Here is a 26,680-nt window from a genome sequence, read left to right on the forward strand (position 1 = left end):
CCCTGTTGCTAGTTAGCCAACCAGCAACGGGCATGAAACTGTATGCAGATGGAGAAGGGCAATCACCCTTAATGGGCGATCAATGGTGAAGGGCAATCACCCTTAATGGGCGATCAATGGTGAAAGGCAATCACCCTTAATGGGTGATCAGGATATGCATAGGGGATTAAGGGGGGGGGAATACAAAGAACACAACACTAGCCACATGACTGTAGAAATGTTTTCGGACAACACTGGCTCAGTGGCCTTGCAACAGAGGTGAGCACTGCCCCCTAAGAGTCGGCAATGATTAGCAGAGTAAAATCAGCAGGGACTTGTTTACCTTTACCTTTTACTTCTATTGTGTGGACTTGCCTTTTGCCTTGTGGACTTGCCTTTTTACTTGTGGATTAGCCTTGCCCTGTGGACCTTGACTTTGCCCTGTAGGCTTGCACTTTCTCTTTAGACTTCTCTTTGGACTCTCTGCCTTTGCAAATTGGTTTTGTTGCTTACTGGCTTTTGTGGGACTGAGGGTGGCTGCCTTCAGAGAAGTGGGGATGGAGCCTTAATGTCCATTGTAGGGCCAGAGCAATAAAGGGCTCTATGATAATCTGCTTCGGCCTAGGCAACATAACAGGATTCTGAGTGGCACAGTGGTTAGAATGCAGTATTGCAAGCTACTTCTGCTGACTGCCAGCTGCCAGCAGTTCGGCAGTTCGATTCTCACTGGCTCAAGGTTGACTCAGCCTTCCATCCTTCCGAGGTCGGTAAAATGAGAACCCAAATTTTTGGGGGCAATATGCTGACTCTGTAAATCTCTTAGAGAGGGCTGTAAAGCACTGTGAAGCATTATATAAGACTAAGTGCTATTGCTATTCTTCTCTAAACCAGAGTCCCATTTAAACTACCAGTCCTTTTGTTAGGAACCTCACCCACTCAGGATTTAGTTCTCCCTACAATTCTGTTTGTTCCTTACATTTTTCTGAGCAGGGACCTCTTTCACTTCCCTGGAATCAGATTCCTCCTTTACACTGTTTTCACAAAAGCTCTAGGGCCATTAAAAGGGATTTAAAGGATATTTTATTTAACTAGAGTATTAAGATTAATAGAGAAGAGGGCAAGGTAATTTCTATTTTATTTTAGCTGTGGATATATATGGATTTATATATGCTTGGATATATTGTGAGGTATTGTTTTAAGTATGTTAAATATGTGCAATTGTTATGTTTGGTTTGTCTTTGCTATTAATATTTGTTTAGCTTTGACCATTAAATTGTGAACTAGGGGACTGGAGGCTAAAACATATAAAGAACGGTTTCTGGAATTGGATATGTCTAGTTTAATGAAAAGGACTAGGAGTGACATGATAGCAGTGTTCCAATATCTCAGGGGCTGTCACAAAGAAGAAGGAGTCAAGCTATTCTCCAAAGCACCTGAAGGCAGAACAAGAAGCAATGGATGGAAACTAATCTAGGAGAGAAGCAACCTAGAACTAAGGAGAAATTTCCTGACAGTTAGAACAATTAATCAGTGGAACAAATTGTTTCCAGAAGTTGTGAATGCTCCAACACTGGAAGTTTTTAAGAAGAGATTGAACAACCATCTGTCTAAAATGGTATAGGGTTTCCTGCCTGAGCAAGGGGTTGGATTAGAAGACCTCCAAGGTCCCTTCCAATTCTGTTACTCTAGTTTTCTGTTATTCTATTAAGTAATTTTATTGCATTGGCTTTTGTAATAATGTGTCTTTCTGACGATAATTATTAGCTATTATGTATAAAATAAATACAAACACATATACACATACAAATTTTAATATCAGTTGAAAATTACATAACATTTTCTAAGATGTTATATAGGTTTTTATGAGATTGTTAACATATTTTAAAAATCTTTTTCTAACAATATAATATTTTGTTTCATTTAACTATAGAGAGGAAACATTCAGAGCTAATATTTAAAAGAAATGGAGGACACAATAGCTCATGAGTTTTGTGGGTTAACTGGTGATTAATGATTCTCTTTGGGTAAGTTTATAATATAGTATAGAATTATTTCACTATAGAGAAGAAATTATAATTTATTAGGATTTTGATGTCGTTCGGCACAAGTGTCATGTAATAATGATATTTTATTGTTTCAAAATGCCGTCATCATAGTTAAATGCTTGATTAAAACAGACTAGAGACTATGTAGTCAGTGTATGTGCCATCAATCAGACCTTCTCCATTATTGTGAATAAACCAACAAGGAACATTTTTGCCATGCTTTGAATCTTCAGTGTAGTCTTTTTGCCATCCCCTGCAGGAAAATCACAGAAAGTGAAATTTAAAAGGCAAACTTCCTGCAGGTAAAATACCATTCCCACAATACTTGAATTATTGTTTACCTGGTGACTGTCAGCTGGTGATTTTTAACAAGCATGGTAGCATCTGGTTTCTCTGGAGTAGATCCAGGATGGACCTCAAGTATGGTAAAATTAATTGGGTGAAAAAACTGACCTGAAGATGAAAGTAGCAACATCAATTAAACTATTTTCTAGAAAAGCATGTCAAATAGAAATCAAATAGAATATTTGTCTTTGCAGAGGTTCTACTTAGCCAAGATCCTACTTCTCCCTATTATTAAATACAACTTGATTTTTCAAGTACTCTCATTAAAGATAAAAGAAAGTTGATTTCTTTTCATTTCTTCTTTCTCCTTTCTCATGAAATTCAAAACTTTAACCAGTTTTTTTTAAGTCCAATATAGGAAAATTATCCAGGTCACTCCCTTGATTTATTATTTGTATGTCCCTTTTAATTAATAAAACATCAGGGTTTTTTGTATATCCAGTGAATGATATTTCCATGTCATTCTTGTAACCTGTCATTGTTAAATCCACTTTCAACCCAGTCTCTTACTTGCAGTGCTTGTTCCTCTTCCATTACATTTTTTAAAACAGTCTATCCATATAAGTCAGATATTGCTGTCGATTGACATTGTTAATATTAACTTTTGACACCATTTTTCAAAAGTGTCCTTCAGTATTTCCACAATGCACCATTCTGTATCTATTAGTCAAGTTTATGTGTTCTTATCTTTAATTGAAATGTTTAGTTTCCTGTAGTGTCCAGTTTTTAAAATTTTGCCTTATTACGCTTTTTAAAATGTTTTCCTGCAGGAAGGATTCTTTATAATTAATTCCAAATTAATCTGGACCCTTAACTGGTTTGCAGCTTTCAAAAGCTTTAAATGATGTTTTGCTGTTTATGTCAAAAAAACATTTTTTAAAACGTTCCTAAGCTTAAAGTAAATACATCCTTGTTATTTCCTTCGTTTACTTTTGTTTTGCCAAAAAAAACCCAACCCTCACTTATTATAATCCCTTAACTTTGAGTAGAATCAGGTAGACTGGATGGAACTGAGTGTTTACTGGCCTGACGCCCTTCCTGATGCCACGCTCCTAACTTTATTTCTGCCATTCATTTCAAATAGAAGGGATTGGAAACAATAGCACTACCTTCTGATACACAAATTTCTATCTCATACGTTTCCTGCTATTTTCCCCTCATATTTTTATTTTTTTCAAAAAAATAGGACATTGCATCTCTCATTTGGTGTGATGTTATTGTTCAAAGGATAGTTGTAATATGAAGCAATACCAGAAACATTCATCTCTGTACTCTAGAAAGAGTACAGAGAAGAGCAACAAAGATGATTAGGGGACTGGAGGCTAAAGCATATAAGGAAAGGCTGCTGGAATTGGGTATGTCTAGTTTAATGAAGAGAAGGACGAGGGGGGACATGATAGCAGTATTCCAATATCTCAGGGGCTGCCACAAAGAAGAGGGAGTCAAGCTATTTTCCAAGGCACCTGAGAGCAGGACAAGAAGCAATGGATGGAAACTAATCAAGGAGAGAAGCAACCTAGAACTAAGGAGAAACTTCCTGACAGTTAGAACAATTAACCAGTGGAACAACCTGCCTCCAGAAGCAGTGAATGCTCTAACACTGGAAGTTTTTAAGAAGAGACTGGACAGCCATTTGTCTGAAATGGTATAGGGTTGCCTGCCTGAGCAGGGGGTTGGACTAGATGACCTCCAAGCTACCTTCCAACTTTATTATTATTATTATTATTATTATTATTATTATTATTATTATTATTATTATTATTATTATTATTATTATTATTATTATTATTATTATTATTATTATTATTATTATCTTGGAAGCTTTTCTGTGGAATAAGATCAACTCTTTGGATATCTACATAAATGAAACTAGTCAAGAAAGATATTTAAATTCTCTTTTCCCAGTGTATAAAAGAAAATAATATATATTTAAAACCTTATGAAAGAGTTACCAAAAAGAAAAATTAATTATATTTCATCAAGAAATCCAAGACGTATTCTTGTATATTGATAATAAAACAGTTGCTTGCTACTTTTCATCTTTGTGAGCACAAAGTTTTATGGAAGGAAGCTTCAATTATTGGAGCCTTTCAGATTTAAATAGTATGAACAGTTCCTTTTAAGTTCTGCACATCAAAAATGTTGCACAAATTCCTACCTAACAGACCATGGGTGTGTTCAGATAGTCTGTGGCTATCCAGTGTATAGAACCCAAGAAAATCTCCATGCTTTGGATTTCTCCGCCAAGCTCGATGTAAAACTATTACAAATGTTGCTCCTTCTCCCATAGATACTTCCAAACTCTTCTTTCGGATAATTTTAAAGGTCAGACTAATTTGGATGAGAAAATATGATAGAAACAAGTCAATGCAATGGATTCAAAGTAGTGTAATCAGACAACCCAAGCCATTTTTATCATTGAGACAAGCATAGCTACTGGTTTCAATTTGCCCACACTACCACAAAGAAACTCCAAGCCTTGTAAGGCTTTTCCAAACTCTTCTATATGGACAGAAGATAGAAAAAAATCCTATGAAATTTAGAGATATTCCACAGGACATCAGATTTTAATGTGATCTCTCTAAATTACAGAGGACTTCTCTGTAGTGTCCTGTACGTTTTTACCCTATATTCATGCTTGTTTGGCTCTAAACCATCTTAAGGAAAACCTGTCCAGACTAGAGGCTGCCATATCATCTCCCTCAACAATTCACCTGCTGATGTGCTTTTCAACATCCTGCTTCTGGAAAACAATTGCAAAGTCCTTTCCTTCCTGTGGCAGGCCTTCCTAGTCATTCATATTTTTAGAGTCTGTGTTTGTGTACATATTTGTATCAATATGACAAAATGGAACATGTAAACTCTGCTATCCTGACACATGGCCTCTCAAACATATAAACTATGCCTGGAGGTAATGAATTCTTTGGGGGAAAATAGCCCAGAACAAACTGCATCCTCCCTGAGATCCTTGACATTTTGGCCTTTCATAAGGCATGAAAGACCTTGTTGTTTCTGCAGGCTTTTGGGCCAGAGGGTTATGTGAATCTCATGCTTCGTTCCAATCCTTATATTAGAACTAGAGCAGACATGTCAAACTCGCGATGTCACGTGACATCGTGCAACGTATCGGGACGGTTTTGGCATTGCCGGCAATGGGGTGGGCGCAGCTTCTGGATGACGCATCCGGCCCATGGGCCGGCAGTTTGACACCCCTGTTTTAGTGATTATCTCTATGAGGGTGATGAGTGGTTCAAAAACAAATCTTATTGGATCTGGTTTGAGTTTCTTTACTATATTTCTGTTTTTGTTTTAATCATTTGCTTACCTCCTCAAAATACTGTATTGTGAGTATTGTTTATTGAGAGACTAAACAAACAAGCAGATAAAGTATATATAAACACACACACACACACACAGAGAGAGAGAGAGAGAGAGAGAGAGAGAGAGAGAGAGAGAGAGAGAGAGAGAGAGAGCTTGTCTGATGAAAAAGGGAAGGAAGCTGAGATGGGCTAAGGAACTGAAAGGAGCACTTGGTGTCCTTTGAGCTTGATTATTTGCTTGAGGATATTTCATTGCCCAACTAGACAACATCATAGTTGCAAGGGAATGTGGGGTTGCTCCCAGTTTAGATATACCATAGTTTGCCTTGCCAGTGTTAGTGAGGGAGTGGTTTTCTCCTTGGTAGTTCCTTGATTAGGATATTGGTTGTCTGGTGCTGATCCCTGCTTATCTGAATGTTGCTGTAATATTTTTATTTCCTTTCTAGATACTTATTGTTTCTTTTGACTGGTGCATAAATATGATTGAGCTCTATATGAGCAAATCACTGGCATTCATGATATTATCTAGCTGGATAAAGAAATTTCTGCAAACAAACAACCAGGCTCAGAGAGCACCAAGGATTCCATAATTCAATTCTGAACTATAGATATTCTCTTTTTACTGGAGCTAAAATGAGTTAGTGTTGATGAGATAAAGAAGAGGTCAGTAGGCAAACAAAGTGGAATTTAGGCAGTTTTAGCTGCTGAAGAAACACTGGTTCTGGGGTATATGAGAGACCACTGAATAGGCTAAGAGGATCACTGACAATGGAGGAGGATCTATCCTATACAGATTTCTAGGGAAAAGTGGATCCAAAGATCAGGGTTCTGTTAGCCACAAGAGGTTGCTAGCTATGTATGATCTGAAATTCCTATCTGAAATTCAGATGGCAACTGAGTCGTAACTACTTATTTAACAATAATTCAGGATAGGCACTGACTTTAGAACAGGGGTCTTCAAACTTGGCAACTTTAAGACTTGTGGACTTCAACTCCCAGAATTCCTCAGCCTGCTTTAGAAGAACTACTTTGTAGGCAGGGAAATAGTTGATTCCTGAATGGCAAGGTGTTTAGAACCATATCAGGATTTCCTGCTTTTCCTGCAATCCTGCTGGAAAAATAAACAGGTTTGAAGGTCTGTTTGTTCAATTTGCTTTAGCTGACTATCATTTACAGAGCTACTTAGTCTAAAAAAACCCACCAAAAATTTCTATTTTAAAAATATTATAAATGAAAAGAAAAATTCTAAACAGCTTTCAGAAGAAGGTTCTTGCATATTGTATGTTTTGTCTGATTGATATTTCAACCCCCCATGAGAAGATTCATTATCTATCTCCCTTATCAATCTCCATATGCAAATCTAAATTAAATGTATAAACTTAAAGTATTAAAACACACATAACACAGAGGCACAGCAATCAATTTTGAAATAAAACTGCTTTTTGTCTACTTTGCCTGGATAACATCTACTGTAGTAACATTTACAGCAGACTTTTATTTGTAACATAATGATTATAACCTTTGCTTGCATGCAGCAAAATCTTAGTTTGGATAGAGATAGCAGTTTTTAATCTCAACTTACTATTTTTTCCCCCTGTGTTACCTATTTTTCAGGTATATTGCTATTTTTAATGTGTCCACCAGTGCATTATTTCATTATCTTTCCAGTCACTTGAGGAAGTAGAAAAATAATGAAAAGAATAGGAGGATGTGGAAAAAATTATACATTGGTGGATTTATTTATTTATTTTAAAAAATAATGGAAAAGTAGAGAGCTCAGAGGAAAAAAAATGCTAATTCAGGTAGTCTTCGAATTACAACAATTCATTTAGTGACCGTTCAAAGTTACAACAGCACTGAAAAGGTGACATAAGGCCAACAAAGGAGAATATTTGTTGCTCAGGGTTGAAATGAGGGGTCCTTGGTGCTCTCTGAGCTTGGCTGTTTTCTTGTAGACGTTTCATTACCCAAACTAGGCAACATCATTAATGTTAGTGTTCTTTTCCCTTTTCCTGTCTTGGTAGGAAGCTAGCTTTATTCTGAAACACCCAACCAGTAAAAGACTCTCCCTCAGTGTGAATGGTTCAGCCTCACTGTGGAATGTCAAATGCAACCTAAGTTTTTAGCAACTTGGCAGAGTATGTCTTTGATCTTAAAGCATCAAGCCAACAGCCAACACCAGCTGTTGGAATCACAGTCACTGGGGAGAGAGATGTACTGCTGTAGTCCTGGCACCCTGATTTCAGATCAGTGTGGCCTGAGACAGAAAGGACCAGAATGGATGCCCTTTTCATATCACTGTATTTCTCAAAGACTCAAAGAACAACTAAGCACTACAGGGGAAATTAACATCAGTTAGAAGGGATAATTCTGAATGAAAAGCATAACCATGATTCTGTACATGTTTTGGAGTAGCTTCTATTGAAATCAAGGGGGCTTATTTCTAAGGGGATGCTAATACATTGCAAATGAAGAATGCTTTATGTTTTTAAATCTTTTATGCATACTGTTGCTATCACTTTCTACCAATCCCTACCATAGTGTTATTGTCCCTTTCTAAGCTTCATTTCTAGTGGGATATAGCAAAATTATGTTTGTCGCAGTGTTTTTCTTTCTTTCTCTCTCTCTCACACACACACATACTCAACGGGAAGGGGGGGGGAAAGAGAGAGGGGGGGAGAGAGAGGGAGGGAGGGAGAGGGAGAGAGATTGTCTCATGGAATAAGTACAGTTGTCAAGCATATTCAGATACCAAGGCCCCAGATCTCTGTTTAACCATGATTAAAGTTCAGGTTAGTTGTTATCTTTTAACATAACCCACTCTACATTCTTGTGAGGTTAAAACAGGAATCAGAGTATGATACTGCCCTTGCCTGCAAAAGCATAATAAGCATGAATTTAATAATAAAATAAAATACTTTGATGGGTCAGCTTCCTTCTTTGAGTTTCTTGACACAAGTCCACTTTACTTTTAAAAGTGATTTAAGATCTTACGTCGGATGTAGTAAGGTAACTTCATCCAGCCATGTGAATGTCATCTGCTTTGTTCCATTGTATAGAATGATTTTCTCAGGAGTTACTTCAAGCTTTAAATTCAGTTCTTCACTGAGAATCCCAAGTCTACCGATATAACTGTTCTGTGGCTGAGCATCATTCCTGCTCTGTTTATTTCCAATCAGCTGTCCATTGACAGTAATGCCTTAAAAAAAGGATGAAGAAGAGAGCACCTTTTTAGGTTTCTTTCAATGGAAAGCAATTTAATTTTATTCTATAAATAAATGCAATAAATACAAGCAGTTTTCAATAGCTATAGAAAGGTATTAATGCAATGAAATAATATATTTTATGCCCTGCAAAATCATTACAATAATAAATCTGACCTTTTCAGTCCTGTTCCTTCTCTGTTGCAGACTCTTTCTATGGAAAGGCATCTTCCACCCTGCCCCCTCCCTAAAGATTTGGATGGCCCCAGTGTTGCTGGTCTTTTGTAAAGCTGTGAAAACATGGTTCTTTCCTCCAGGCATCAGGCCATGTTCAGCCTGTTTTGTAACAGTGGAGCTCATGATTGGCAACTGCCTTGGATGCACTGGGTTTTCTAATGATTACATTTTGTAACCACCACCACCCCGCCCTTATTTTTCTTTTTTAAGCTGCCCAAAGTTGCAGTTTGTAAGTTTGGTGGTCATATGAATTGATTAAATCAATAAATACACAAATATCTGAGTTAATTCTTAGGCAGGAGATGAAATGCAAAACTTGTTTCTTGGCAGGATCATTTCAACTTACCTGTACTTGGGTCCCTGATTAGGTTTAAAATTTTCCCTGGATCTTCATAAATGTTAAAGCAAAGATGGTCTTCTTTTTGTGGTATGTCTATGATGAAATGTGGATCTCCATCAACTGCAAAGAGAAATGGCTGCTTGATCTTTGATTCCCATACAAATGAGAATCTTATGCCTTATGATATATTTCACCCCTTTTATAATTAATGTCATTAACATATTCAAAAAAGATAAGAGATAAGATAACCTTTATTGTCATTTTTTACTGTGCGCACACTGGCACACATTAAAAATGAAATTCAGTTGCCTGCTCTCAAAAGTGTACACAAACATAACACACATATAGACATTCTATATACAACATATGTACAGCATATACCTAAACCCTTATATATAAATAAATACATATAAATATTAATCACATTCCATCTTGAATACATAGCTGTGGTGGCACAGTGGTTAGAATGCAGTACTGCAGGCTAACTCACTGCTCACTCCAGGAGTTCGATTCTCACTGGCTCAAGATTGACTCAGCCTTCCATCCTTCCGAGGTCAGTAAAATGGGCACCCAGATTGTTGGGGGCAACATGCTGACTCTGTAAACTGCTTAGAGAGGGCTGTAAAGCACTATGAGGTGGTATATAAGTCTAAGTGCTATTTCTATAGCAGAAAGAGGAAGCTTGAGAGTTCACAAGGTTAATACTGTATGGAACAAAACTGTGGCTGAATCTGGATGTTCTGCTCCAGATACCACGAAGCCTCCTCCCAGAAGGTAACAAGGAAAACAGGCTGTGAAGAGGATGTGTAGTGTTTCAAATAATCCTGTTGACCCTGTTCAGCAATGCTTATATGCTGGATAGAAGGGAGGGAACTGCCAATAATCTTTTCTGCCATCCTTACCACTCTCTGCACCACCTTCCTGTCTGAAGCAGTGATGCTTCCAAACCAGACTGTAATACAATATGACAGGGTGCTCTTGATTGTCTCTCTGTAGAAAATGGTAAGGATAGCTGTAGGAAGATGTAATTTTCTCATGCAATGCAGAAAATGCAGGTACCACTGTGCCCGTTTCAGCAGTTTCTTGCTGTTGAGCGACCAAGCCAGCCTACAGCAGCAGATGTTTGGTTGGGATTTTAGTCAGTTGTAGTTTGTTTTAACCACTATTTGTTATATAAGTTCCAGATGGCTAAGTACATCTTACTGTTTTAAGCCACGATATACAGTACACAATGGCTATGTTGCTTTTAATTGAATTACATTCACATGAGACTCTAATGCTAAACAGATTACATTATAAATTGACATCACTATTTGTTAAGATTTCACTCTGCACATTTGAGGTTTAATTCTGAAGCCATTTTAGTGAAACTTTCTGACTAAATTATATCTCTCATGAATTTGGTTCATATACTATGATAATACTTTCACTATGATAATACTTTTAGTGTGCCACTCAATATATGTTGGAGGTAGCACAGTGGTTCACATGGTTAGGATGCTGGCTTGGAGGTTAGCAAGTCCATGTTCAAGACCCAATGCTGCTGTGAGGCAGGATGAGCTCCCATCCTTCACTCCAGCTCCTGTCAGGGACATGAAAGGAGCACCCAATTGGGCATCACCCAGGAAACGGTGATGTTGCCAACTAATCTTTTCAACCCAGAAACACCTCGGGGCTTCTGACACGAGTACACTGCAAATATTTGTTGAAAATATTTTCATATAAGGTTTACAGTGGAGTTTTAGATTTAGATTCATCTAGTAATCCCCTTTTTTATGGAAATTCTCTTATCTGTATCCTAGATTTTTCTAACCAGTGTTTGCTATAATTGATGAACCAGTTGATTAACTTTTGGAATGAGATGATGACATAACTATAGAGATACTTCTTCATTATCAACCATTTATTGACTGTTCAAAGTTACAATGGCACTGAAAAAGAAGACTTACATACTACTGGTCTTTGAAGTTCCAGTCATCACAGCACTCCCTCAGTCATGTGACTGTGATCTGGGCACTTGACAACTGGTTCGCATTTTCAAGGGTTGCAGTATCCCATGGTCATATGTTTGCCTTTTGCAACCTTCTCTGCTGGCTTCCCACAAGCAAAGTCAATGAGGAAACTGACAGGGAAGGCTGACAGTCACTCTAGTAAATTGCTTACACCCTCCTCGGCAGCTGCCATTCCTGGACTGCTATGCTTGCACTATGCATTGTATCTTACCTGCCTGCGGGTCTATTTGCAAGTCACCTGGAACTTGCTTGAGGACTTGTGATCCTTGCTTAATGATGGCAGTGGGGATTGCTGGGGTTGCTGTTGTTGCTAAGCAATGCAATCACATGATGTTGCACTTTACAATTGCATCACTTAATGATGGAAATTCCAATCCCAGTTGGCATTGCTAACCGAGCACTACCTGTAAATGGTTTAGCAAGGCAGAATTGTCAGCCATGCTAACTAAATTATTATTTGCCAGGTTTCACGGTTAGAGAACTATGGTTAGAAAAAACTAGAAAGCAAAAAAGGATATAACCTGTAAAAAAGGGGTCTGCACACTACTCTTTTAGCGTAGTCCTAAACCTCCAAATTAGATGTGACTCATGTATAGTACTAATGTGTTTTATGGTAAAATAATCACAATATAAAACGTCCACCAACAGACTTTCGATATTAAGCTTTTGAAGCTAAGGAACATCTTTCATCTCCTTCTTTCCATTTACAAAAAAATACATCAAAACAAAACTTACCACTTGTAAACACATGACTATGGCTTGGTGGATTATACGATGGATAAGCAGACACTGCTGGTGCTGGTGCTGCTGCTGCTGCATAGGGGGGAAAAAAGGAAAAGGGGTTACACAACTGAAATTAGGATAGCTTTATTTTACCAACTTTAGGAGTATTGAATTTTTATCTCCATTTTCATCCTGATTTTAACCTCACAGTTTCAGTGAACTTTCAACACTATATTACACTTTCATGTGACTGTTTTTTATTTGTAAAATGTCTGCCACTGTCAAGTAAATAAAAGGAAGGGGGAAAACCGTATGAATAAAATAACTTAGCATTTGAGAAATTCCAATCAACTAATAAAGAAAAGTCATACAAGAAGAACACAATAAATCTGTACTGATATGCTTAAGGAATTTCTGTCAAGGATTTTTAATTAACTGGTCAAAAATTATAATGGGTCATTATGGGCATTCCTATTAGTTCAATTTTATGCTGCCTATATGTCTAATCATTTATGAAAGACCACCCACTTCATTTCAGTTTTGAAATGAAAATTAATTGATCATCTCCAAGAGAATATTCTGCAGGCAGTCATGAGCATGGACAGTCCATATACCAACATTTCCCTCAAAAAAAAAATGACATTGCTTTTCAGTGAATTGCTTTTATTAAGGCAGCTTATTTCAACCGCTTGAAGATATTCCTGAAGTATATCAATGCAGATTTAGTTATGTTCTTTTATAAGATTTCCCCAATGGAAAGGAACCCTCTTCAGAGGTAGCTACACTGACCACAATAACAACTTAGATTTATGACTGAATAGAAGCCAGATCCTGAGTAAAAGAGCATTCCATAAATCAGTGGTGGCGAACCTATGGCACGGGTGCCAGAGGCGGCACTCAGAGCCCTCTCTGTGGGCACGCGCGCCGTCGCCCCAGTCCTAGGCCTTCAGCTGGGTTTTATAAAACCTTTTCACTTTAGGCCTCCGCTGCCGTGTGCAAAAAAAAAAAGGTTCAATCAATCAGTCAATTTCAACTTCTCGCGGGAAAAAAAAATCTTGCAAAGTTGGAATTGATTGATTGAACTTTTTAGTCCCACCCAGTCTGCCATTACCACTGCAGCGACGCCCACACAATGGCCCACACCCACACAATGGCCCACGCCCACCAGGCACTCGACGATGCTTAAGTGGGTTTTGGGTTGCAGTTTGGGCACTCAGTCTCTAAAAGGTTCACCATCACTGCCATAGATGGTCATGGCACTAAATAGCTTTAAAATGCTTGTTATCAAAAGACAAACTGACAGAGACTAAATCTCTTGGAAACTATAAGTGGTTATGTCTATTCATTTATTTACAACATTTCTTTACATTCCATTTCTCACTGGAGATTTCAGAGTGTGTATAACAGCAAAGCTCCATTTTTATTGCAAACTGAAAAAAGCAATAAAATTTTCAGTTTCACAACTAGACTGATTATTATGCAAACTGAAACTAGAAAAATAATATATGTCTGTATTCTTTTAATATTACAGTTAGAGTATTTTCAATCAGTACAGGAGAAATGTCACAGAAACAATTATATCCAATTACTTTTTAATGAAATGAGATAGTTCAAAAATATTGAATTGCCACTTACGTTTTTGAATATCTGCAAATGAAAGAACACAAAGAATTACTTTAATGTGAATAAGGAAAAGAACCTCAAATCCCTCCTTTTCTGAAGTATTATTTTATTATTAGGAATTTCTACAGATGAATTCCTGAAGGATCAAAATATCCAGAAAATCTGCCACATCCAGCATTCAAATCACTTCCCTCAATTATTTTTTCCAATACATTCTAACTATACTATAGAGAAAGAGAGCAAGATTTTTTATTTTAATTTTACATATTTAACGTGCACAACTAACAAAACAATTTTTACATTTAAAGAAAAAAAGTAGAAACCAAAAGAAAAATGGGGAAAAGTAGGGGGGGGGAGAAATGACCCCAGACAAACAGAAAAAAGGGCAAGAAATACTTACATGTCACATATTATCAAAAGTCACTGGTTTACTAATAAATACACTAATATAATCAATACAAAATATTATTGTAAAATTACACAAAATTGTTGCCATAGTAAAACATATTGCTACATCCTTTGATTACCAGGAAATACCCTTTCCAAAGTAGATAAATCATGCATTTCCAACAACCATTCATTAAAATCTGAAATAAAATTACTTTTCCAATTTCTCAGAATAATTCTTCTAGCCACCTCACATTCACAGAATTAGCAGCCTCACTGCATTGCATATAAAATATATTAAATATATATATAAATATATATAAAATGTAAAATATATTATTTGTTATATGTATTGGAATGTCCCACAGATATATGAAAGTGTAGACTTTGTGACACATTGCCCCACTGCTACTTTTGTCATTCAAATAAATGCAGCCAATTCCTACAAATATCCATCATCCAAACCAAATATTTGTCCATTCACATGACCAGCTTTGACATACAAAAGAGGAGCCCTGAGGTCTATGCCATTGGCAGCAATGAACCCCAAGTACCACTTAGTTATTTTCCTTAATTATTTTTTTAAAAAATTAAAGTTAAAAATTTAAATAAAAGTCAAACTTACCCTCAGCTGTTCCAACAATGTATAAGAAAGGTGCAAAACAAAAAAAATGACATTATTAATAAAATACTGCTTTGATAAACAAAAATGCTCAGCAAGAACATTTATGATTTACAGTCCTACAAAGTTTTATGAAATCTTGATAGGATTGTGAAATACACACTTGTCCCTCTGGAATCCTTGGTGCTTGGAGTGGGGAACAAAGGAAAATCAAGGAGCTACAATAAATTATCAAAGGATAAACAGGGAACTACCAAGAACAAACAACACTCCCACCAACACTGACAGGGTAAGCCATTGCGTATAAATAGAGAGCAAACCCCACTCCCTTCTAGCCAGTGGTGGGATTCAAATATGTGAACAACCGGTTCTCTGTGTGGATGCCACTTCTGGAGGTCCATTCTGGGCCTGGGCAACAAAAAGTTAGCTACTGGTTCTGTCAAACTGGTGTGAACTGTCTGAATCCCCACTGCTTCTAGCCCTGAAGATGTTACCTAATTGGATTAGGAAATATCTGGGGGGGGGAAATCCAGGCTCTGAGAGCCCCAAGGACTCCACAGTTCAATCCTGAGCAACAAATATTATTTTCTTTTGGTACTTAGAATTGATCAATTACTCAGATTTCTGAACCTTCCTGTGAAATTACCTTTCACATATCCCAAGCATTGCATGCACCTGTTGTTCATAGATTGAAGTCAACAGAATGCTGGCTTGCGGAACAACTGTTATTATGGATTAGAGATCCTAACTTGCATGGAACAGCATAAACATGCTGGAGAGAACACCAGCTTCTTCAGCTCCCCACCATCCAGTCAGAGCTGAAGAAGCTTCTTGGATGAGAAGCGAAATGTCTTCAAAGAAAAACAAGAAAGTCCAATTGCCTCGTGAAAAAGATCTTTGGTGTCGACCTGTAGATTCTTGCAATTTGGAATATAAGAGAATGAAATGGCAAAGAGCAGGTAGGCGGAGAGGAGGATGAAGAGAAAGGGAGAGATTTAATGTTCAGAATAAAGGTAGCCTGAGCTTCTGGACTGATGATGTGTAGGGAAGCTAAAGTGTGGATTAATGAGCTGAAGTGGACTGGTTATGTAGTAAAAATGACTGCAGATCAAATCATCAAACAAATATCTCTGAAGGAGGAATTAAATGGGTCAAGAAGAAAGGAAAGCCTGAGAATGCCATGATGGAAAGAGATGATTTTGTCAAAAACGCAGGGTAAGATGTAAAAGAAAAAAAGACAATATGAAGTGATGTATGGACTTAGTATTTTTATTTTTTTTCTACCACAAAATGGCAATACTCCTTCCTCCTCCTGTTTTTTTCACAACAGCAACTGTGAGGTGGGTTGGGCTGAGAGATTGAGAGTGACTGGCCCAAAGTTAAACTGCTGGCTTTCATGCCTAAAGTGAGACTAGTTACAGGGGTAGGCAACCTCGGCTCTTTTATGACTCATGGACTTCAATTCCCAGAATTCCTAAATTCTGGGAGTTGAAGTCCATGAGTCATAAAAGAGCAGAGGTTGCCTATCCCTGGACTAGTAGAATCAGAGTATAGAAAGCTATAGTACATGGTATTGAGGTGAACTAGACATAGCTATATTTGCTTTGTTTTTCCTTACACCATGTCTTAATTTCCTTGCTTCCTATTTCTTGCTTCTTTTCTGTGCTTCGCCTAATTATCCCTATTCCAAAAGGGAGCCTGCTGGGTATGTAGGTTTGTAGATTTTCTTGGTCTAGGCTGCAAAAAACAAATAACAACTAGATGACAGAGATATAGAAAACTAGTTCTCTGTTGTCATCTTATGGCTATTCAGATTCCTATAGCCCAGATGGGGCTATAAAACCAAATATAGATTACATTATAAGTTTGAGCAAATCCTTCAAAAGATAATTCAGAATATATAGCAGCCCATAAAAACATTGCTGTCTGGATCATTAAAACAGTGTCATTCTTTTCCAGGCTTTTGTGGCTATCTCCTCATGTAAGCACAGCTATTTCATATGTGTGACAACATCTCTTATGCCTTTTATTTGTAACACTATAAAAGTTAGTAAGTATGTGTACCTTCTAGTGGCTTGTCAGCAAGTACGGCTTTATCAATATTGTCTTCTGGCTTTGTGACCACCATGGATGTCAGAGGAGTCACAAACTTATATTTCAGGGACATCTCCAGGACTTTGGCAGTAAGATTAGTCTTTTCGTCTCCCTTTGCTGAATTCCTAGATGACAGAACAACACCTGATATATTACTTATGACTAGATGTTTTTACAGCCAGTGGCATAGAGGACTTCTTTGTTTGTTTTTTTTAAAAGGATGCAATGCATACACAAAAAACTATTGATATCTACAATAGTAACCAAAGCTCTATATTCAAATGCGGTAATACTTTGACAGTTAATAAGAATGGCTGTTTCTATTGTATCCTGAGCATGTCTTTTGTGAACATTTGCCAAAAAAGCCAACACAGTTCTAGGCTGCATTACCAGAGGGATAGAATCAAGATCATATGTTAATACCACTTTACAATGCCTTGGTAAGGCCACACTTGGAATACTGCATCCAGTTTTGGTCACCACGATGTAAAAAAGATGTTGAGACTCTAGAAACAGTGCAGAGAAGTGCAACAAAGATGATTGGCGGACTGGAGGCTAAACCATATAAAGAAAGGTTTCTGGAATTGGGTATGTCTAGTTTAATGAAGAGAAGGACGAGGGGGGACATGATAGCAGTGTTCCAATATCTCAGGGGCTGCCACAAAGAAGAGGGAGTCAAGATATTCTCCAAAGCGCCTGAAGGCAGGTCAAGAAGCAATGGATGGAAACTAATCAAGGAGAGAAGCAACCTAGAACTAAGGAGAAATTTCCTGACAGTTAGAACAATTAATCAGTGGAACAACCTGCCTCCAGAAGTTGTGATTACTCCAACACTGGAAGTTTTTAAGAAGAAACTGGACAACCATTTGTCTGAAATAGTATAGGGTTTCCTGCCTGAGCAGGGGGTTGGACTAGATGACCTCCAAGGTCCCTTCCAACTCTGTTATTCTATTCTATTCTATTCTATTCTATTCTATTCTATTCTATTCAGGATTGTTAATTCATTGGATTAAATAGAGATTATAAAATTTCTAAACTAGAATATGATGAGGAAAATATTCTTCATTACCGTTTTTCCAAATGTTGTTGAATGGTTAAGTAAGCCCAAAGTCTCTCAGTGTAATTCCCAAATATGTATTTCTGCTCTTCAAAAGCTTTGGCTGTCTCATTAATATCTGATTGTTCAGAGAAAGTTAGGTCATCTTCAGCCTGTTAGAAATTTTTAAAAGAAAAGTTTTTCTTACTGATTCATTTGTATGACAGCAATTCAGATTGATTAGATTTATAGTAATAGTTTACTTTATAGCAGGGGCAACATCTATAGGTAGTCTTTGACATACGACAGTAAAAGACCCTGCTCTTCACATTTACATGTCTAAAGTGGGTTAGACCAACCTGATTTTACCAACTTTTTTTACAATGGTCATTAAGCAAATCTATAGTTGTTAAGCAAATGCCATGGCCAGTAAGTGAACCAATACTACTCTTTGGGTGTAGTTTTGCCATGGATGGGCAAAACCATTGTAAAAAGTGGCTGTGGATTGTGGAACCATGGAACTGGCCATAAATGTGGCTATGTGGCTGAACACCCCAATTTCCTTACCCTTTTAGGACTCTGGAAGATCCAGAAGCAGAATGTTCATTTAAGTCTCCTATGTAGACACATACAAACAGATTCTGGCACACATACTGTACACTTTCTGCTTACTGAATGCCAAATATGAAAAGTATTGAAATAACTCCTTGGTCTATGTTTGAATAGATGAGTTGTTCTGCTTTGAATGACAAGTTCCCATTTATATGACCCTTTCAAATAGGAAATCACCATATTATGGATGGGCTGCTGCCTCCCCCCGTGAGTGGAGAAGAATCCAATCTTGTATTTACCCCATGAGCTTTCACATCTACAGTAATACTGTTGAGAACATCGTCTATGATGCGTCCAGCCACAACAATTTCAGAACCGTCATAATAGTGTTTAAAATGATTTCGAGTCAGATCAGAGATGGCATTTTCAGGGTACTGTAACTCCACTTCAGTAAGTAAAGGATTGGCCACTTCATCATAAAAGCCCTAAAGGCAAATCAAATAGAATTTTTAAAAAAGCAAATATAGAAACATATTGACTCAAAGATCAGTAAAAGTTCAGCTTGACAGTTTGCCGGGGAAATTGATGCCCTATTAAATTCCATTGTTTACTAACAATGGGGGTAAAAATGCTGGCCTGGAAACCAGGAGACTGTGAGTTCTAGTCCTGTCTTAGGCCAATCACCTCTCTCTCTCTCAGCTCAATCCATCTCACAGGTTGGTTGTTGTGGGGAAAATAGGAGAAGGTTCACTGCCTTGAGTTGTTTATAAAAAAAATAAAAATAAATGTGGGATATAAATAAATAAATCCAAAAAGGTATCTTTGCACTGTCACTACCCTTTGGAAGTGGCTGTTAAGGCACAAGTCACTGGCTCCCAGGGAAGTAGATAAGACTTGCTCAGCTACCAAAACAAGCCAACATAACATGCCCTGGGGCACTGCAATCTAAGGCTAAAGGACAGCTCCCTTCCATCAATCTTTCTGCTATTGCACTGGAGAAGTCATTGTGGGACCTCTTTGATTGGCCTGATATGATCTCCCAAGCCATGATCATATAGAAAAGGATGTTACTGCTGGACTTAATTTTTTTTATAGACTTAAAAGTAAAACAATGATACCATGGCTATTTTTATCTATTATTTTGTACGGATGTTGAATCATTTAAACCTGCATCTGCAGAGCAGAATCGGAATCTTCGTAGATACGCCGAGCCAAGCCATTGTTCTCTGATGCCATCTTTTCTAAAGATGCATAGTCCAGATCATAGCCAAACCCAAGATTATATAAAGGATATTTTCCTTGAATTGCATTTCTGACATTTTCTAAAATTATGTCTGTGTTTACTTCTCCTACAGGAAAACACACAAATATTTAACATATTTTTTAAAAAAACAATACATTTTTGTTGTTCCTGTTTGATTTATACTTCCCCAAGTAATAAAAACTCAGCTTAGTATGAATTTGGAGCATGGCTTGCTTTTGAAATCAGAATTGTCACTCAGGACAGCAGTTTCCTGTTGAACACTTTCTATGATTCAGTTGACATATAATTGTGGTTCATATAAACAAAGCAGCACACTGTATTTTGCTTAGGTTGAGAACTGAATTATTTTTTGTCACACCCAACCCCTTTTTGTTTTTCCCTTTATATGAACACATAAACCAACAGGAACCAGTTCTGTGTCTTTTTTTGTGCAATGATTTGTACAATGGAGAAGCTACAATGAACAAGTATGGTTTAAAGTTGACACTATAGCATAGTTTGTTCATTAGTTTGGCTGGTGCTGCACATCAAATTAATCTATAAAATAATTTGGTCTTGGTTTTGTAAATATGGCCAACTGTGATATATTCAATAACTGGGAGTTTAGTAAACTATAGCTTAGCACAGTGTTAGCTATGCATTAGCTATAGCTTTCTGGGTTTGATAAAATGAGAAATGATGGTTTACTGAAGAATTTATTACTTGTTCCCTCTCATTGAACCCAGAAGAATGAAGGGACTCTAAACATGGTCAAATGGTTTATTCTTCATTAAGGTGAAATTCTCTTCAAATTTCCTAAATAATTGCATACTGTGTTTACCTCTGCATAAACCATTGTTAAATACATGATTTAATCAATGTTTTTATAAACAATGATTAGTGTTAAATGTATATGTCAAATACAGAGATTAATTTATGTAAGACTAAAATATGAAACCCAAAGCTAGTTCCAGAATATTATGCCAAGTTTGCCTGTCAAGAAAATTACCTTTATTGGGTCTGCCATCTGTTAACATAATAATTAAGGAAGCACTTCTTTCAGGCAAAGAACCATTTTTGTGAGCTTCATTCAGCAGTTCAATACCAGTCATTAAACCAGCATTAATATTTGTCCCTAGAATAAAAGTACACAAATTGAAAATAGATACCTCAAAGATTGTCACAAAGAAGAGGGAGGTCAACCTATTCTCCAAAGCGCCTGAAGTCAAGACAAGAAGCAACGGACAGAAACTTATCAAGGAGACATCCAACCTAGAACTAAGGGGAAATTTTCTGACAGTGAGAACAATTAATTAGGGGAACAGCTCCAAAAGTTGTGGGTACTTCATCACTGGAGATTTTTAAGAATCGATTGGACAGCCATTTGTCTGGAATGGTATAGGATTTTCTGCTTGAACTAGAAGATCTCCAAGGTCCCCTCCAACTGTGTTATTCTATATTCTGTAATACTATAGCTCCACACACTTGCACTTGTATTGACATGCTTATATAATGAAAGAGAATATTGTAACATTCAACCAACAACTGGGCTTCCATGATAAAATTTGTTTTTCCTTTCTCTGTGTGCCATATCTATTCTTTAAAATTGTCTTTCTTTCCTTCAAGCTATTATATCTAAGGAATGAGGGTAAGTCAAATCTATGGCTGAGCTCATGCAGTATTACATCTTACAAAATCCTGCAGTAGAGCATATGCTTGATCTCTTATATTTAATCTTTGGCTAGAATCTCAGACTGTAGTACTTCAAAAGATATCCGTGAAATCCTGGAGAGCTATTAGCTTAACTAGTCAAACCTATACTCTGCTCCAACGGGCATTAGCAATGGTGGGATTCAATTATGTGAACAACTGGTTCTCTTTGTGGATGCCACTTCTGGAAGTCCATTCTGGGCCTGGGCAACAAAAAATTAGCTACCAGTTCTGCCAAAGTGGTGCGAACTGGCTGAATCCCACCACTGAGCAATAGTATGATTTCATATAAGACACTGATATACATTCACACAGAGAAACACATCAAAGATATGTGCATTTATGTGAGGACAAATTGGAAATGAATGAGACTAATAGACCAGGGAATTGGGGGGAGGGGCGGACAAGGAGAATCAGTGCAACAAAATCAGCAATGCATTGTTGAAACACAATCCCCCCTCTTTTTATATTTGACACAGAAAACTAAAAGGGAGAGAGCTTATGGCCTGACACTGTGGATGTCACCAGGTGGCTTATAGATATCTTCAACATCCATTATGAGGCAAAATCTTTTGCCATGCAGACTCTCTGTGATAAAATTACAGGTGATCCTGATTCACTAACAAAATATTCAGCACTGTTTGTGTCGGGGGACCTACCCCCCCGACCTACGTACAGTTGCGGACCTGCGCCTTTTTCACCGAGCCCTGAAGGCCCATCTATTCCGTGCGGCCGGCCTGGCGTAGTTTGATTATGTTTTAGTGGGGGTTTTGTATGGGGTATTTTAGAGCAGGCCTGTTATTTAATTTGATTTTAGAACAGAAACTTGCGTATATTTATCGTGGTTTTTATTATCGCCTGTTCACCACCCTGAGTCCCGTAAGGGAGATAGGGCAGTATATAAATAAATAAATAAATAAATAAATAAATAAATAAATAAATAAATAAATAAATAAATAAATAAATAAATAAATAAATAAATAAATAAATAAATAAATAAATAAATAAATAAATAAATTTGTTCATTTTATGTCCTTATCTCAGGGAACGGGGACATGCAGTTTTTGAAGCCCTTGCAATTATCCCCACAGAGAATCTCATCAGGTTTTTAGATTACTGATTCTAACCTTAGCAATTTTAAGATGCTGGGTAGGGAATTCTGGGAGTTGAAGTCCCTACATCTTAAAATTGCTAAGGTTGAGAAACACTGTTTTAGATGATATTAATTGGATTATTCATAATAAAGAGGGGGGATGTTATTGTTGTCAGCCATCTTTTTTTAATGACACTCAGGATATAGATGCATAAAAATAAGTAAATAATGAAAGATAGGTGAAGTTTATTCTGTCCCCTGAGAATTGATTTCCCCCACCATTTTCTTCCCTTGCTGGAATTTACATGCTATCTTGCTGTAAAGAAACTGCAAATGCTATTAGTTATTACAATTAAATAAATTCAGTCCATTTCACCACAAAACATACATCCAGCTACTTTAATCTGCTGAACATAACGTCTTGCTTCTGCCAGGGTCTCAGGAGTGGCTTTTATTAAGGTGTCTTTCCATTTTTGTACATCACCCCAAAACAGTACAAAATTTATGTAGTCCTCTTCTTTTATATCCTCTAATATTTTTAGCAGTGCTTCTTTTGTCTAAAATTAAACATTAGAACAATGCTTAAAGCAAGAACCGTGATAAAAATATAGAAGTTTAACTTGGTTACTTTCAGCAATTATTTTCATTTATACAGGAACTCAGTTTGGCTATATACAGAGGCACAATCAGCTATGGAAAAGCTGTGTAAACCAGAATATAATTTATAGCTGGATTCATAACAAAAATAGGCAGTTTGGTTCTGGAGAGACATTCTGGATTACCAGTCCCACACTTCCTTTCTATTGTCCATACTGGTGGGAACTGATGGGATTTAGTCCCAAGCCATTTTGGAATACCAGATTGCCCCCAAACCTCCCTCTTTGGTTGGCCTTGGTGCCTTTTCTAGATTAGACATTCACAGCCTCTCTGGAAGCCCTTTGTTATGGACCTCATTTTGGGGGGGGGCATGGCACCACCTACCAAACTGCATCTCTTTGATTCTACTCTAGGCACAGGGTTTGTGAAAGTTCTAATCATAGGAACATTAATGTCTTGATATTATTATGGGTAAAACATATTAAAAGCCAGTAAAGGATTCCTAACTTTCAAAAGAAGGGAGATGTATTAATAAAGGTCAATTTTCTCTGCACAAGGGTGGAGAGAGACCCTTTAGTTTTGTGTCCCAAGGGACAGATCATTTTCCTGGAAATGGCTTTCCACAAGATAAATATTTTCATGACCAAAACAACTAAAACATTAGAAGAAACAAAATGCATAAACTGTCCAATTCCTCTTGTTCCATCTTAACTCCGAGCAAGAATGACCAAGGAGGTACAGATCCCAATGGCAGACAGGAAATGGACCTCTTGCAAAAGGCCAAAAGATGTGCCATCCTCCAAAATCTCTTCTCCATACCATTGAGAACCTCTGTATAGGAGATCTTCAGTTGGCCTAACATGCAAATATGAGTTCCATGTTAAAATCCACGTTAAAAAGTCTGTCTCAGCAGCAGTCTGACTGCTGCTTACCTCTTGCCTTTTCCCTTCAGCCATGAAGTTTGATGTGAATTGAGGGGATAAAAAAAGATGAGATGATGGCAGCTACTGTGTGAATGAAGTCCTCCTTCATGTGCTATGCACATCTAAAAGGGGCCAGTATTAAATCACGTGGTCATGGCCATCATAACTGGGATGCAAGAGTGCTGGCAAAGAAAAGTAATGAGGCAAACTGAGAGAGCCTTTCTGCTAATTTAAGCATTAGTTGTCCTTGAAACTGACTTTAAAATATTGGGTTACCTGTTCCAGTTTACGTCCCCACATGGACCAGCTGGCATCAATGATAAAAACAATATTCTTAGACAAACGTAAAATATTTTTTGGTGCAAAAAAGTGTACAAAGTATCCATTGACAATCTGAAAAATAAGAAGGTAAAAGATATATGAAGTATATAAGATACAATTAGCACATCCATTTAACTAACTCCTGCTTACCTGTATGTTTCCTGAAGTTTCTCTGTTCACATCATACTTTACAATAAAATCTCCATTCAGTAGTGTTGTTAGACAGTCTACACAGGTCCGTTGTTGATCCAGAGTTGGCTTGAAAGAAACGTGACCCTGAAAACACAGTGTATACACAAGCACACCTATAAATACACAGATTTAATTTTAACAAATTTAACCCTTCATATGCAATCTATGTTCAGTGGGAATTTATAAATATAAATACCTGCTTCACAGAGAAGTTAACACCTTGCATATGAAACAATCTAAACCTTCAAAGCCTGCGCAAAACTCTGTTACTCCCTCAAATAACTGCCTAGTTAAGAGGGTCCCAAACCTTCTCTCTTTAAAGTGTCCTTAAGTGTCTCAGTAAATTTTTCACAGAACCTTGGCACCCCGGCACTACCAAAGCAACAGTCAGATAAAAGCAGCTTGTGTCCAGATCCAGAATGCAATATGATGAGTAACCATTTCAGACAAACCCTCCTTAGTTCACGTTAAGATAAAGGCGGGGAGGGGAGAAGTGTATTCAGACTTGCAAGTTTACTAAAGCTTTACAAAAAAAAGGAGCACTGACCTACATGGCTTGTCAGGTCTACTCTACTACAAGATTATTAAGTAGTAAAATAATCCCACAGCATCCCTGAGAATTCACTGTGGTGCCCACAGACACTGTGGTGCACAGTTTGGAACTGTGGGCCTGTTCTACACTTCCAATTTAATTATTGGTTTTTCATGTCCAGTGTTTATATTATTCCCTTAATATATTCCCTTAATTTCCTAGAGGGTCCTAGAAAGCATATCTTTTCTATAGCAGCCGCTGTTCTGGGGAACAGCCTCCCTCATGAGATCTGTCAGTTTGTCCTTCTTTTTTAAGCTTTCCAGAAGCCAGAAAAGAGCTGGTTCTTTCCCCAAACACAGAGATGAAATGAGGATGGAGTCCTATGTCTGCTGATAAGTTAGGAAGCATTGGTCAGGATTCGCTTTGGCTTTTTGGTGGTTAATTTTATTGTTTACTTTGGTTTTAATGTGGTTTTGTGAGCCATACAGAGTTGTTACACATGAGATGAGCAGCAGTAGAAATCCTTTAATTAAATAAAATAAACCAGTGCTGAAGCTTCCTATTTTGTTATAAAACAAATCAAACTCATTTTGGCTCAGTTTGTTATCTAGTATACCTTTTTTCCTGAAAAAGATTTTTGTAAGACTGGTAACAAGTCATTGGTGATGAATGAGCCTTCAGCTTCCAGATAACTGATGCCCTGGGGTTCAAAGATGTTGACTTCAATCTGAAATGTTAATTTGAGTCATGCTGTCACTGACAAATTCACTGACAAATTCAGGAAGAGGCCTCCAAAGAGGACCCATACCAACGTTAGTTTCTAAATCTTTCTTTGAATCTTGATAAGAACAGTTACTATCTGTTCTTACTGTCATCTTAGCATAAAGGCATAGTAATGAAAATTATAAAATGTGTACTACCACTCATTTAAGTCCATTCTGAAAAAACTTAACACCATCAATGTGTAATTTCAGAAGTACTTTGCCTCAAAGTTCTTGACAATCTGCTTTGGGTTGACTTTTATGAACATCTCATAATAGCCAAATCTTCGTTTCAGCAGCTCCTCAAAGGCCAACTCGAAAACCACTTCACTGGATGCTGCAATATTGACTGAAACGGTGAATTTTTCTGTCTTCCTCCCGGAAGCTCTAGAAAGACCCAGTTTTTCAATTGAGCATATTTGCCATTGCATTAAAATAAAATGCATTTTAGTTTTTTTTTAATTTAAAGGAATAATTTTCAAAAGTTAAACGTCAGTGAAATTAAACAAAAAAGTTGTGAGTCAAGTTGTGAGAAACAGAGCTCCTACATCTCTCCAAAATGGTATTTCTTTTAATATATATTTATTATGTTTCATCAATGGGAATATCAATACAGAAAAAACAGAAAAAAACCCATACGCCAACAATAACAACAAAAAGAAAAAGAAAAAAATGTGTACAAAAAAGTAAAAAGTAAAAGTAATCATCAAAACATTAAACATAGAAAAGAAATCCACCCTGGCTGGATGCTGAAAAGAATTTAAAAAAAAAAAAAAAAAAAAAAAAAAAA

General features: G+C 37.1%; 1 protein-coding gene across 3 annotated transcripts; it reads right to left on the minus strand.

Annotated features, from left to right (window-relative positions):
• Positions 1 to 1,818: 1,818 nt before the first annotated feature.
• LOC107287359 (inter-alpha-trypsin inhibitor heavy chain H3) lies at positions 1,819 to 26,597 on the minus strand. Of its 3 annotated transcripts, XM_029284119.1 has the most exons (17): positions 26,115 to 26,597; positions 25,746 to 25,856; positions 24,556 to 24,681; positions 24,361 to 24,477; positions 22,953 to 23,121; positions 20,771 to 20,896; positions 19,686 to 19,867; positions 18,818 to 19,003; positions 18,000 to 18,139; positions 16,901 to 17,055; positions 15,292 to 15,311; positions 10,059 to 10,088; positions 9,476 to 9,608; positions 8,684 to 8,888; positions 4,528 to 4,700; positions 2,366 to 2,477; positions 1,819 to 2,277 (listed from the first exon to the last, which is right to left on the minus strand). In XM_029284119.1, exons 1-17 carry the CDS (start codon positions 26,334 to 26,336, stop codon positions 2,148 to 2,150), a joined length of 2,337 nt encoding a protein of 778 aa, XP_029139952.1. In that variant the 5' UTR covers positions 26,337 to 26,597; the 3' UTR covers positions 1,819 to 2,147. The 3 variants fall into 3 exon arrangements, with proteins under 3 accessions (XP_029139952.1, XP_029139951.1, XP_015671350.1); XM_029284118.1 differs by lacking the exons at positions 10,059 to 10,088; positions 15,292 to 15,311 and adding an exon at positions 12,217 to 12,285 and having other exon boundaries at positions 9,476 to 9,589; XM_015815864.1 differs by lacking the exons at positions 10,059 to 10,088; positions 15,292 to 15,311 and adding an exon at positions 12,217 to 12,294 and having other exon boundaries at positions 9,476 to 9,589.
• Between the last annotated feature and the right edge of the window lie 83 nt (positions 26,598 to 26,680).

This window comes from Protobothrops mucrosquamatus, unplaced genomic scaffold, assembly GCF_001527695.2.
Source record: "Protobothrops mucrosquamatus isolate PMUCROS unplaced genomic scaffold, P.Mucros_1.0 scaffold380, whole genome shotgun sequence".
NCBI classification, from domain to species: domain Eukaryota; kingdom Metazoa; phylum Chordata; class Lepidosauria; order Squamata; family Viperidae; genus Protobothrops; species Protobothrops mucrosquamatus.

Bases quoted from the DNA above. Each gene is read 5' to 3' on its own strand.
- LOC107287359 (XM_015815864.1), bottom strand. From the start codon at position 26,336: ATGCATTTTATTTTAATGCAATGGCAAATATGCTCAATTGAAAAACTG. The intron at 18,140-18,817 runs GTAAATACAAGA...AATTTCTAACAG, and splicing joins TAGATGTGAAAGCTCATGGG to GCTGAAGATGACCTAACTTT. The intron at 17,056-17,999 runs GTAATGAAGAAT...TCTGTCATCTAG, and splicing joins CAACAACATTTGGAAAAACG to GAATTCAGCAAAGGGAGACG.